This window comes from Saccopteryx leptura, chromosome 6 (assembly GCF_036850995.1).
Source record: "Saccopteryx leptura isolate mSacLep1 chromosome 6, mSacLep1_pri_phased_curated, whole genome shotgun sequence".
NCBI lineage: Eukaryota > Metazoa > Chordata > Mammalia > Chiroptera > Emballonuridae > Saccopteryx > Saccopteryx leptura.
This window is the reverse complement of record NC_089508.1, coordinates 180936545-180951010: the sequence shown is the minus strand read 5'-3', so window position 1 is coordinate 180951010 and position 14466 is coordinate 180936545. Positions and strand designations below refer to the sequence as shown.

Here is a 14466-nt window from a genome sequence, read left to right as displayed (position 1 = left end):
CCGACTGCTTCTTCTTTTTGTACATTCCTCTCCTACCTACAGTCTTTCTAATTTATTTTAAATTTTGCAAATAAGGAACAGTTTTCCTGAAACCAACTCAGATGCTTAGATACACACAGACATTATATTAATACCTCGCATATACAAATATGCACTTCATTTTGTGACCCATACATTTAGTTCCTTAAAAAATTTTTTCTAAGAGCATAGCAAAGAAAAATTAGGTAGAAGGTGGAATACAACCCCCAAGGAATTTGTTAACCTGTGCTAGAATAAATGTTTGAGATTGGGAAGAAAGAACACCTGGTAAGATCTCTGATAGATATTTGACCTGTGTCTTTTGACAAAGCAGTTTCCCTTCAACCTCCGAGGCACTAACAGTGTTTGGCAGCCTTAGAATAGACCCATGATCCACATCTGGGTGATCGGACTACCTAAAAGTTTAAAAAGTTAACTATAAATCTCTGCTGCTATTCAGTTTCAAAATTAAATTTTGAATGTTTAAGCATTTCATCGTTTGCAAATCTCTGCTGGCTAAATGAAAGAGAGATGGCTTTCTTAATATTGCCATTTAATTTTAATATAAGTGTTGCTATTTAAATAGTTTCTACAAATTCTTCAGAGAAGGTGCAGCGTCAATTGTAGTTGGGAATCCTAGATTCTAACCTTGGCTTCCTGTGTGACTTTGAATGTTAATTTATTTCCTTGCTTCACTTGTTTTACTCTGAAATCAATATTTTGTTTTGGTTTCATTAGTCTTTGTTTAACTAAGATAGGCCGATTATCTTATTCAAAGGTTATTCAAGTAAGTGTGTAATGTCTACCACTATTTACTTTTATTGTTATAAATATTGCATTAAGTGCTATCTTCTTCCTAAGCCAAAATTTATTAATATAAGCAGTTAATTATAATTGGTATCAATTAAAATTTATTCGTGTAACTAGTTAACAATACCATTACAAAGAAAAATACCTTTTTACTTCAGAAAATAAGGGTTTAAAGTTTGAATCCATGGTTTATCAAAGAAGCACTACCATCTATATGTTTCATTGTTTATCTCAGAGGTGGTGGTAATCTAGTGCAAAATAATGAATCAATAAGTGATGTTACAAAGCAAATCATTAGAGTGATAGATTCAGAGATATTCTACTGGAATTCGGTGCAGGAATGGTAATGCCGAATGAAGGAGATGCACACTTCAGCCTGTCAACTCAAAGTAACATCTCTTTCATGGCCTTAAAGTCTACATCTGCCACTTACCGCATATGGGTATGTACAGGGGACTACCGTGGTCAATTCAATTAATATTGAGCAATCTAATAAAAATAGGATTAGTTATTAAACTACATGCTGCCATTTTTATTACCTTATCATTTAGAGGGAAAGCCAGGCTTTAATTGCAAGGGTTTAATATTGTTCTCTAACATATAAACAAAATGTGACCCACCTCCCAATCCCGGTCTCAGGCGATTGTCATAGCCATCTAGAAGTCTGTCCAAAATCCTGGTGAAGACAGTGGTATTGTCTTTCAGTTCATCTTGTAACGAGGGTTGTCCATAGCTGAAAAAAAGCACAAAGGGAGGTGAGAGCTAAATGAGACATTTTTGTGGAAACGTTTTCCCAAACAAAGCCTTCCTTAGATTTTCCTACCTTCCTTCTGTTGAAACTTAATTTGAAAATTCTTTCTGGTACAGTAAAAAAATAAAATAAAATAAAATAAAATAAAATAAAAAGATGTCATATTTTAATTCCTACCATTTTCTCATACTGTTCTCATGGGTGGTAAGTTCTTTATTTTAATATTTCTAACTATGGAAGGAAAATTACCAGGAAATGAGATCTGTCTCTTTACATTCATAGTTCTCAGCAGGTACACAATGCTCTAATGCATTTTTTTTTCTGGTCAAGCAAGAATGTTAATGCATGCTGGAAAAAAAAACAAAACTGGGAAGCTTCCACCCAAATGGAAAATTATATATTTATGAGCAACCAAAATTATGAACAGTTCTGTTTTTATTTGACATGTAACATATGCTTAAGAGCTCACCTCCTAACATCCTTTTCTTTATCTACTTCATATACGTGTGTATGTGTGTTTTGCTTTTTAAATGTTATTTCAAGATACTAAAATGAGACAAATAGATAAAACTTGTTTCTTGGTACAATTATCTATTTACATCCGTGTTCAGTTTCCATTCACCTTAGGGTTTCTGAATCTATTTTCATAATTTTATGATTCGTTTATTCAAATCTCTGATTAATTAGATTTCTTGTAAGTAAAAAAGTATCTATAAATTATATGGTCCAATAATCTTAATTTATGGTTTGCTAAATTTATGGTACAAGATTACTGTTTTGTTTAAGAAAATACAACTATTTATGAGCAGAGCTTGAACTAGAACACAGTTCTCTCCCAATTTTAGTCTAAAACTTTATTTCCATTCTTCTCTATGAGAGTAATTGTTTCTACTTAAGTCTTTGTAGTTGAAGGTGTGGTTATTGTTCTTAACCATTACTGGTCTTCCAGTGTCAACCACATAGCAACCGCAAGTCAAATATTGTGTATTTTCTACATCGGTCACGTTATTTTCTGTGCTCCTTAAATTATATTTTCTGTAATGATTAGGATGACACCTCCAAACTCCCGTGAGATAAGAGTCTTCCATTTTTAGGATGGATCACACTCACTGAAAAATTTCAGTGATAGCTCTGACCTTGAGTGAAAAATGTGAATTAGAGTGTAAGCTAAGAAGCGGCCACAGAATATTACTTTCAGACTTTCTGTGTAATATGCTTTGGCTCAACTCTTGTGTGTTTATATTACTAATGAATCACAGAGAAAATAGTTATATATGCAACCAGGATTCACTTTTTTTTTTAATAGAAGCAAGATCTATAACCAAAACATCATTTCAAAACAAACACTGTGGTTTAAGTAATTAACTTCAAATCAGCAAAATATCATGGCCATTTTTTTCCTGATAAATTTGAATTTGAAAGTTATAATTAAAAGTAATTCATATTAAGGATATGAAATGTACCTCTACTAAACAATTTTTTGTTCTCCTAAATTCAACATCAATATCAGGCAGATTGAGGGTTCACTTTCCTTTGGCAAAATTAAACATCTTACTAATTTTTGAAATCAAATTTTCAATGAGCTCTGCGTCTTCTTCCAGGATGCCTCATTAGTAGATGACAGCAGTAAAGCCAAAATAGTTTCTGAGTGCAATTATTTACAAAAATTCCGTCACAAAACCAACTGCTATGCATGCATCATTCAAGGATGTAGGAAGGTCATCTTGATAAAGATGGAAAGAAATGTTAGCACCCTTAAGTTGTGACAAGGGCCTGATCCAGTCATTTAAAGGGGAAAACAATAAAATAAGAAGGGGAAACATGAGATCGATGACATGACAGGCCCAAGCAGACTATTAATATGATTCTTAGACTATATAGTTTTCTTTTACTTTTACCTACATTCCTTTTGTTTTTACAGCTTATGTCAAATTCAGGAGATGCTTTTCCCCCCTGGTTTTATCCTATCAATGTTGTCTTCACCATTTTTTTTTTTTTGCATTGGAATACAAATGCCAAAAGATATATATATCCCCCCATGCCAAGAAAGCCAATTCTGCTATCCCAATTGGGATGATAATCTTTTTTCTTTTTTAATGTGATTTTACAATCAGGTATTTTTCGTCTTCACTTCTAATTTACTATGCCCAATTGTAATTGTCAGAGACTAGCCCTGGGATAAAGATGATTTATTTGCTATTAAACACTCATGCCAATGTAATGTTTCCTAAACTAAATACATAATTTGAAGAGAAACATTAGTTATAGTACCTGATTTTGCTTCCATATGAACCACCACTCTATAATAAAATGCTGTGCTCTAACTCCATCTACAGGTCACTGCGATAGTAACACCATATAATTTTTCAGAAGCTGTGAAGAACACTTAACTCCTCAGATTAAAAGTATCTGGCAATAAAACATTTCCTGGTCATCTGGCAGTCATTATTAGCCACATACAATAGCAAAAACTAAAAACAACTTCTCAATTTTAAAAAACTCTCCTAAACTTATATCTTCCCAAACCCTGCCTTGCTCATAAGGGTTCACTTTCCATTACATTTTAAAGAATTTTAGATTTTTTTATATGTCTAAGACTTTCTTATGGGGCCACAGGAGTAGACCACACAAGAAATATAAAAGCAGATAAAGAAGGACCTGAAATATTTGATCATTTGTATCATTGCAACTCGAACAGCTGTATATGCTGAATTGGATCATTAGCAAATATTTTGAATATGGCTGAGCATGTTAATAAATTTCTCTCATAACCAGTCTTCATAGTATTTATGTTTAAATTAAGAAGTTCCATTTTATCTAATATTCTCAAATATTTTTCTGGTATAATTTTACCTCTACTGGTTATATAGATAGTGTTTTCAAAATATAATAGGCACATGCTTTTATAGAAAGTTCTGATTTTCAAATTACAAATACTATTTTAAACTTTCCACTTCCACACAGTCGCAAGTTTCTCTATGATTTTACAATCGGCTAAAATTTTTTTCTCGTTGAAAAATCAGCTCACAATATATGTGGACATTAATTGAGGTGACTTTTCTATGAATTAGGAAACCGCAAGTTTTGCTCAGTGACAACAGAACAGCAAATTTTTAAAAAGTTCAGTTTAAGACTTCAATGTTGAATCAATCCATCCCTCAATAAACATGTGTTAAGTAGACCCTATTTAAATACAAATAAGATGATTGTTTTTTTCATGCTGCTTTTCTTTCAAGTGGGAATTTTATTGCAGTTAAGTGGGAATTTTATTGCAGTTAAGTTTTGGGGTTTTTTTGTGTTTTTTTTTTAATTCCCTTAGTCATGAATTCATCCAAGGGCAACTGACTTCTCCCCTGAAAGAATCAATGAAAAGTTATAGAAATTCTCATGCAGATTGAAAAGAAAGCATCCCCACCTTCTGCCAGTCAGTGTGCTTAGAAGGAGGGTCCAGGCCCAAAGAGAGTCAGGGAGACCCAAGCTCTTCATCCTCATCGCTGGGCTCTCGTGCAGCTGAAAAGGAGAACAGGTTAGAGATCAATGTCTCTTAGAAGAAACATCAAGTTATAACCACTAGGGCTGACTGAGGCAGTTCAGATAAATGCTTTGAAGTCAGGAAATGACCTCACTGGGTTATGACACCTCACTGGAAGCAATGGAAACCTGGACCATCCATTCTCCACTTATCCCTCCATTTCTCCATTCAGAAATGCATCAGTACCTTAATACCTCCTGGGAAAGAATACAGGTTGAAATGCTTTCAGGTGACAATAGTGCTCAACATAAAAACTGAGGTGTTTTTTTTTCCCCCCTCTAGAGTTTATATTTCCAATATAGTTTGCATTCTTTTCTTCTTGTTTTATTGTTTTTAATCATCGGAAAAATTTGCCCTTTCTGATTCGAGTTCCCGCAACTGAGCTGGGCACTGAAATTTTAAAGCTGGTGTCTGGCACTGAGGGAGCCTGTTAGAGGGCTGGAATGGGGGAGGTTAATATGCTTTGATGACTGAATTCATCTTTGCATTCTGGCTGTACCTTGATTTCAGAAGCAACTGTACTTATCTTTAAAAAAAAAAAATAGGAAACACACTGTTGAATGTCAAAGTCGTGCTTATATTTTCTGCCTGTGATTGCCTTGTTAAATATGCTCACTAAGGCTTCTGTGAGGCTAAAGGACACACTTTATAGTCAAGCCATGTGCTGATCTCTCTCGCACACACATACCACGTTCACATCGATGCACACAAACATGCCCACACATATCTCTCAAGCCCTCATGAATTCTGCCAGGTTGCTGCTAAAAAAATGTTTCATCTCAAACAGATGGAAGCTGGGTGCTTTGGCTTTGCATGAATAAGGGAGTCTTTTTTCTCCCTCTTAGGTAAAAGTGTAATCAATCACCATCTGATTGTTGGATTTAGATTTGGTAGTGGGTGCTGGAGAGATGGAGCCTGGAAGGCTTAGAGAATATTTAAAAATGATCATCTGTTTGTGGAGTCAATTTTTAAAAACCAGGACGCTACCAGGCTAAAGAGCAGATATGATAACATTTTAATGTGCTTTAATCCATCCCAATCATAACATGAGAAATGTTCAAGGCATTTGTTAGGGCTTCTCCAAATCTATACTCCTCGGGAGGCTCGGTGATTAATGGGCAGCAAGTCTCTTAAAGCGTATTTTTCACTAATACTCTATAGTTTAATGCAGTATGCCTTTGGATATGTCTACACAAATGCTTTCCACACTCTCTGGGATCATTTATATCAGTAAAAACCATTACAAACAGGCATGTAAGCAATGAAATATAATGTGTTTAAAGTGAAATGGTCTAGATCTAGAGATAAGAACTGTGAGCTTCATAGTTTTTACTTAATTTAGTGTCTGGTTCTGACACAGATGAGTTGCACAGGAGAGGAAATGTTCAGTAAATAGTATTAGGTTACAATATCGTATCTAAATTGCACAATTATAATTCACCCTTTTATTAATCTTTGACATCTGCTGTGAAGAGAAAAACAACTTCCCTTACCCTGTTACTATTTGTTGGTTTTTATTTTTAAAAGCTGATTCCTGAAAGGGTAAATGAAACAAAACCCCAAGGCAAGGTAGCAGAGTTTTTTGTCTTCCTCTGACATTTAAAAAAAAAGAGAGAGAGAGAAAAACAAACCCATCATGCCACTTGAGTTGTTGAGTGAGAAAGTTTCTTGCAAATACAAACATAATAGTTTAAAAGAAACGCTAAGCTGCCTCCTCACCCCTTTGCACCTTCAGTCTCCTCCACCACACACACTCCAAACACCCATTTCCCATGTCACCCGTATCAAACGGTAAGTTGAATTTTTGGTTTTCAGAATAGGAGAGACCCCTACACCAGAGGGCATTTCAGCAGCGTCCACTGGAAAGGAGAAAGGAGGCATTTCTGCAGCCAGAAGGAGAGAGTGCCTTCCCTCGGAGGAGCATCCAGACAGGCTTTCCGTCCCAGCCTTCTTAACTTTAGACTGTGCCCACCAACGCCCCTCCCCACCTCATCCCAGCTCCCTCTTGGGGGGGGGCGGGGGGATCGACCAAAACAACAGGTCACCACCCACCCCCGTGGAATAAATTCAAATCTGCTTAAGAAATGGGGAAGGAAAAGAAGAGCGACAGAGTAGAAATAATAATAATAATACTAATGCTCCTATATCGCTGCGGTTTTCAGCCTGAAAGAAAAACATTCGTTGTTTCTACCTGCTGTGGGATCAGGCTCTTGTCCTGTTCCCTCTTTCCCCTGTTTCTATAGCATTCCAGTCTCTCCAGCTAGGAAAAGCCACGTTGCAAGCTCTGTGTGCTACGGTCCGAAGGCGCACTTACCTTGGGCCCCCTCTGGGCACAGGATCGCTCCAGACCCGGGAAAGTCTGCGAGAGACGATCGTGGAGAGCCCGGAGCCGGCGCGAGTCCGCGAGTCCGGCGTGCTGAGCGGGCGCAGGGGCGTCCTCGCCCTGCCTCTCACTCACTCGGTCTGAGCCATCATGGACTCTGCGTGCTCCTTCGCCGAGGCTTTCACACCCAAATTGGCTTCCCAATATCCAATCTGCAGCTATACAACAAAAGATTTCTCTTTACCAAGACAGTAGTAATACGTCCCAGGGCAAACCGGATGTGAAATAGGCGGTGACTTCATGCCAGAGAGATTTTATTTTAGAAAGGAAGGTGGTACCAGCCTCTGGATCTGGAGACCAATCCGCCCATTTTTTACATGCAGCACAATTTAACTTGCACCGCTCTGGCCCTAATCCCCTGCTCTCTAGCTGCAGACTCAAATCCTTCTACAATCTGCTGCAAGCTCTCCCTTTTTTTGAGGGGAGTACCCACAGGGGAGGGAAGGGTAGAAAGGGGTAGAGACCTAGGACCCACACTCAGAATTTTTGCATACTTTCAGTTTAGGAGCACGCTATTTTAAGGTGTGCCCATTAAAAATAAGACGGATCCGTGCAACTGACTGTTCCGCCTGTGATCAAATATTTCCCCACTGCATGCATGTGAATGAACGCAAACGGGGAGACGCAGGGTTACACATGTGGAGAGCGCGCTCCCCTCTCGCCCGGCTCCCTCACACGCACTCGCGCGCACACACATGTCTGAGTCCCCGTGTCTTGCAGAGTCACGAATGATGAGGAATGGCAGGGGAAGAGTTCTGGCCAGTAGGGGATCGGCTGCCAGGTTTAGAGAGTCTTTCCCACTTGCACAGGTTGCGAGCGCTTTTCACCCAACCGTAATCTGTAGCTTAGAGGACAGCGGGAACGCGCTCCCAGCCGGGTTTTTAACCTTTGGAGGCAAGTGTGTGTCTGTTTGTGTTACGATGGAGAAAACACGGGCTCTTAAGACACGAGCTGTTCTAGGTTCCTTGGACGAGGACTATTTAACTAAATAAATAGCCTAGATCATTTCTAGGTTTTGAGAGTCCTATCTCCATTTCCGGAATCATTCCTTCGCGGCGAACTCCATCCTTCTCTGGATTAGGAAAATGGGAGAGAGAGAGGAGAGATGAACAGAAAGATTTTTAAAAGTCAGGACCAAACCCTCTTCTGCTTTTTACGTCTGCCCTCTTCTGTCACTCTCTCTGGTGGCTCTCTACCCACGAATAATTACACATTTAGGGGAACAGTGTGTGTTTCAATATCAGTCTAACTAAATTTCCAAGGAATCCGGGACGATTGTAGTTCTCTCCTTGGATTTTGTGAATGGGTGTTTGTAGCAGACGGGGTGGGTGCTGTCTTCCTGGGGCCCCTTACCGATATGACCCGAAGTACCGGGAGCTGTTCCTTCAGCACTTTCGCCAGGTCTAGGTAGAAGGAGCTGAAAAGATGGGTTGTCTCCATGTAATGCTCTTGGTGAAAAAGGTCCGAACTTCCAACTTTGATGAGCTCCTTAGCCATTCTTTCCCAAGGGGACTTCTAGCAGAGGAGATATTTCTGATAGGGGCGGAGCTTGGTTAAGCAAAGGAAAACCCTAAATGGCCAGTCTATACCACTCACAGGTTTTGATTCTACACGTGTTCCTTGACCTTGGGCTGCAATGCATTCATCTTACCTGATTCACACTTAAGGCAGGTCATTGAAATGACAAGGAATATAACATTGAAGACAACGTTCACAGTTGGGTTTGGTTATCTTCTGAATTTTGAAAGGAAAATATCATTGGGAAATTATTTTAGAAATAAATCTTCAAGGAAAGGAGATTCAAAGACTAGCTGATGATACCCTGTTCCTGGGTAGGAGGTGCCAACTCTGCTTGGGATCAATGCATATTAATGCATTCTTAAAGATACCCATTGAAGAAACATCATCACTTCCCTACTTGGCAGGACCCAATTTTTAAATATATTTATTTGCTTATTCATTAATTCAGTTATTGAGCAGTTCTGAAAATAAAACTCACTTGAGTAAGATTTTGAAACCCTAGGTTAATGATTAGAAACTATTGTTTTCTTACTTGACAATATATAATGCAATTCCATAGTTTTATTTTGATTCAACAAAGACTGATAGTCCTAAAAATTTGATTTACTAGTCTATTCTTTCCTCTCTTTTTTGAATTGTCATAATTTCTTTTACTGTCCTCTACAAGTTGAGAGTAACTTTAGTTCTTATACCTAATGAATACAACCAAATCACTCTACTGATACTTTTTTTTGAGCATAGTCACTGAAACTTTGTCATCTGAACAGTAATTTCTAAGACTAAATCTAGTTACATCTTGCTTTAGACTAAGAGTCCAACAGGAATAATTGCATAGCATTTCCATATATTTTCAAACAAATATTTATAAATAACTATTGGGTATATCTCAAAACGATAACACACATATGGAAATGAAAATGTCCACACTATAATTTCCTGTTTCAAATGCTCAAAAGATAGTTTTTACTAGATGATGTATTTATAATTTGTTTTGAGATATGCCTTTCTTTAGTTAACTCAATTGAATAGCTCATGGGTGTTTAAAATACTGATAATTTGATCACTCCAAAAAACAGCAATTGTAACTTTAAATTATGATTGTGATTAATATTTCCCATTTAAGGTGTTGCTAACATATTCATATAGCATCAGAGAATAAAATATGAGAAATCAATATCAAGGGAATAATTTACTTTATATTGTCTGGTTAACTGACTCTTTTAGGTACTTGTTAACCTTCCTTTTCTTTTTTTACCCAGGGGAATAAATCTCTTAAAAGACTGGAGTTTTGAAATAATAATCATAATTTTTAATAATCTTCAAGTGTTTACTTAGTGCCAAGTAATGTGATGATCAGTTTGAATAAATCATGCAATATAATACTCAAAACTTGACTGTGAGTAGCCCTGGCCGGTTGGCTCAGTGGTAGAGCATCAGCCTGGCGTGCAGAAGTCCCGGGTTGGATTCCCGGCCAGGGCACACAGGAGAAGCGCCTATCTGCTTCTCCACCTCTCCCCCTCTCCTTCCTCTCTGTCTCTCTCTTCCCCTCCCGCAGCCGAGGCTCCACTGGAGCAAAGATGGCCCGGGCGCTGGGGATGGCTCCTTGGTCTCTGTCCCAGGCGCTAGAGTGGCTCTGGTCGCAACATAGCGACGCCCCTGAGGGGCAGAGCATCGCCCCCTGGTGGGCAGAGCGTCGCCCCCTGGTGGGCGTGCCGGGTGGATCCCGGTTGGGCGCATGCAGGAGTCTGTCTGACTGTCTCTCCCCGTTTCCAGCTTCAGAAAAATACAGAAAAAAAAAACAAAAAAACTTGACTGTGAGTTTTAATATTGCCATTTGACAAATTATTTAATCAATTATGAATTATAGAGAGCAAAAGACTTGCCCAAGGTCACACAGCTAGTGAGCGTTCGTGTTGGAATGCAGAAACCTGATCTTCTGACTTCAAGGCTTATTATCTTAACCATATTTCTGCATTACTTTATTTTCCTACTTTGTGGTAGTGAGCTCAGGTTAAAATCTGTTTTATTCATCTTATATCTATAGTTGACCATCTTCAGGTCAGTCATCTAAAATCATCCTCTGAATATTTTCAAAAAATATTTCTTTACACCGAGACTCTTTATTTTAATGATGTAGTATATCCAACTTTAATGTAGTGTCAAGCTTCCTTTAGTATTTATTTTGGAGGTTGCTTTTTTTCCCTTCTGTCTTATGTGGTCAGTTGCAGAGGCCTTCCGAGTGGTCACTAGTTCTGGGTAGCAGGGATCTGAGGTCAAGCCTAGGACCAGGGATCCTGGGGAGGCCTAATAGCTCTATTTCTAGTGTTGCAGTCTGGTACATTTTGCTTTTTCTGTCAATTTTATATGGCAGGAAGCCCTGACCTAATTGAAGAAGTGGTACTGATTCTTTTCAACAGAAATGTTTTTACTTTTTTTCAACTAAATGTGAACCAAATGAGAAAAAAAGTAGAATGTTCTTATTAATTCAGTGTGGCTTTTTTAGCATTTTTAAAATAAATTGGGGTTGGGAAAGAAAGATGCAAGTAAAAAGTATAAAATATCAAATAAGCTTCAACTGAAATCTAACGTGGTCTTTTAAAATGTATTTGCATGACTCAGACATACACACTGGAAATACATATTAATGTTAACATACAGTGAAACATGGTTATAAATTTGCACCAGTAAACATACAGGTTGCAATTAAACATGATTTTACCTACATTTGTGTGTGTGTGTGTGTGTGTGTGTGTGTGTATTTGTATAAAATATTTACACTCACTAAGCTAGCCCTTTCTTTCTAATTTCCCTGTGTAAAATAGAGACACCTTGTTAATGAACTATATTAGCAGCCTCCTTTTATAACTGGTATTGAAATAATAGCTTAGTTTGGAAAAAGGAAAGAACTCTGATGTAAGTGATAGAGTAATTGTTGTACCTTAACCTAGATACTTTTTTTTCCATCTGGATTTCTTAGACAAATCACTTGGCCCAGGCTGGAAGGCTAGTTTAACATCTCAGCATAGTCAGAAAAACAGTAAGTAGAGTAAAACAAAATCACATTTTCCCCAAAATGTTTGAGTCTTAAATGTTTGGCACTCTAGCAATGGTTTTCAACCATTTTATACTTGGGGACTGGTGAAAATAGGAGAATTATTTCAGGGACCGCTAAGGCAGAAATCACTCTGAGCCAGAGTAGTTTCGACTAAGATCATCGGCTGGCTCTGTAATCTTCATACAACTCAGGGTGCTTAACTCTTTCATGAACCGGCACAAAATTTCTGTAGGACCCGCAGTTGAAAAACACTGCTCTAAAGGGATTTAGAATTGGTAAGTCTCTGTGTAGACCATTCGAATTCTTATTTACCCCTGTTTTCCTTTGTTAAGGTGGACATAATGAATAGACATTTAATCAGAATCATTTTTTAAGTGTTTAGCATGAAGAATGAAAAATGAAGACCTGAGTTGGGGAGTCAACTTAGGGAGAATACTCATGGGAAATATAAATAATAAGAAAATAATAAGTATGTTGGTACCAAGAACTGCACTTAGTTTATGCAGAGCCTTCTGGCATGATTAGGATGTGCCTTGTTTAAAATATTTGAATATTTTAATGTGGCCTCATTATCCTGTAGGGCAGCTACATTTACATATTTGTTTGAGATTGTAAAACACCAGAAGTGACACAAACATTAAAGCAACCCTTAAAAAAATCATTCATCCTGCCCTAAATGGCTGTAGTATTTGTGGAAAGGATATGAAATGGTAGGATTTACTAGGACAAAGATCAAGAATTAAGACACTAATGCCCCATCTGTTTGGTAACTCCCATTTCTTAATGTTTACAATAATTGTGTTGCATGGAATTAAAGGAAAATGAGTTTGTAGATGTGAATGCATTTTTTATTATGGTATTCATAAACATATTCAAATCTAACTAATGTCCTTGTGTTAAATATAGGAAATAGAACTAATTCACTTTTTTTTTTTACTATAATTTATGACTAAACACATCTCCCAACCTAACCCATTTCCAATTTTGATTATAATAACATTCAGCAAGATTTTTATTAGAGAAAATGTTACCAACTCCATTTTTAATTACATCTATGAGCTTGGGCAGGTGTAGAGAGGAACTGAAGAGCTTTAAATATGAGTGATAATTAGCTTTGAGTAATTTACTTATAAAACTGTAAGCCCATACAGATCTTTGACATGTAGACTTTCTCTAGTTAAAGCTTGAGGTTCAGTCGTGAAAATATTGCTTTGGATGAGTAAAAAGATACAAACTATATAGTTCAAAACCAACTTAACATAAAGAATCGAGGCCCTGGCCAGTTGGCTCAGTGATAGAGCATCGGCCTGGCGTGGAGGAGTCCTGGGTTCGATTCCCGGCCAGGGCACACAAGAGAAGCGCCCATCTGCCTCTCCACCCCTCCCCCTCTCCTTCCTCTCTGTCTCTCTCTTCCCCTCTCCTTCCTCTCTGTCTCTCTCTTCCCCTCCCGCAGCCAAGGCTCCATTGGAGCAAAGTTGGCCCGGGTGCTGAGAATGGCTCTATGGCCTCTGCCTCGGTGCTAGAATGGCTCTGGTTGCAACAGAGCGATGCCCCGGATGGGCAGAGCATCGCCCCCTGGTGGGCATGCTGGGTGGATCCCGGCCGGGCGCATGTAGAGTCTGTCTAACTGCCTCCCTGTTTCCAGCTTCAGAAAAATACAAAAAAACAAAAACAAAAACATGAAGAATCGAGATGAGGCACTGGCTGGTTGGCTCAGTGGTAGAGTGTCGACCCAGCATGTGAAAAACCATCAGCTTGCTTCTCCTGTGTGCCCACTTCTCTCTCAATCTCTCTCTCTTCTCCTCCCATAGCCATAGCTTGATTGATTCAAGTGTGTTGGCACTGGATGCTGAGGATGGCTCAGTAGAGCCTCTCCCTCAGGCACTAAAAATAGCTCAATTGCAAACTTTCATCCCAGATAGGCAGAGCATTGGCCCCAGATGAGGGTTGCCAGGTAAATCCTAGTCAGGGTGCTTCTGGGAGTCTGTCTAGTTCCCCTCCTCTCACTTAAATTAAAAAAAAAATAGAATCAAGATAAGAATCAAAGATATATTTACTTGTCCTATACTTCAACTGCAGATGACAGTGCATAATTGCCTTTGAAAGATGTAAAGTAGGATTTTGAAAGCAACTAATGGACTTACTTTTTGTCACTACTCACAGTCAGTACTAGAATTTAAGTATAAAGTAGACCACTTATAATTTTTATTTAAGGAGAGGAGAGAATGAACAGCAAAATACCACTTTCTCCTTCTACAAAAGAGATTATTTTTTATTTAGTACCTATAATATACCAAACACTATAGCCTTTTCTTTTGTTTTTATCACATAATCTTGGCAACTGCATTCTCACAAATAATGCTATGTACAGATATAGAACATAGGATGAAAACGAG

General features: G+C 38.1%; 1 protein-coding gene across 2 annotated transcripts in view; it reads right to left on the bottom strand.

Moving 5' to 3' along the window:
* GABRA1 (gamma-aminobutyric acid type A receptor subunit alpha1) overlaps positions 1-8863 on the bottom strand; it is a 56167-nt gene extending 47304 nt beyond the window's left edge. Inside the window, exons 1-4 of one of the 2 annotated variants that reach the window (XM_066342647.1) lie at positions 8848-8863; positions 7426-7652; positions 4995-5089; positions 1449-1561 (exon numbers count right to left, since the gene is read on the bottom strand). In XM_066342647.1, the coding sequence (XP_066198744.1) occupies positions 1449-1561; positions 4995-5071 (190 nt within the window). In that variant the 5' untranslated portion in view covers positions 5072-5089; positions 7426-7652; positions 8848-8863. Of the gene's footprint in view, positions 1-1448; positions 1562-4994; positions 5090-7425; positions 7653-7988; positions 8035-8847 lie in introns of those variants that run through there. The other variant, XM_066342646.1, reaches the window with a different exon arrangement.
* Positions 8864-14466: the final 5603 nt, after the last annotated feature.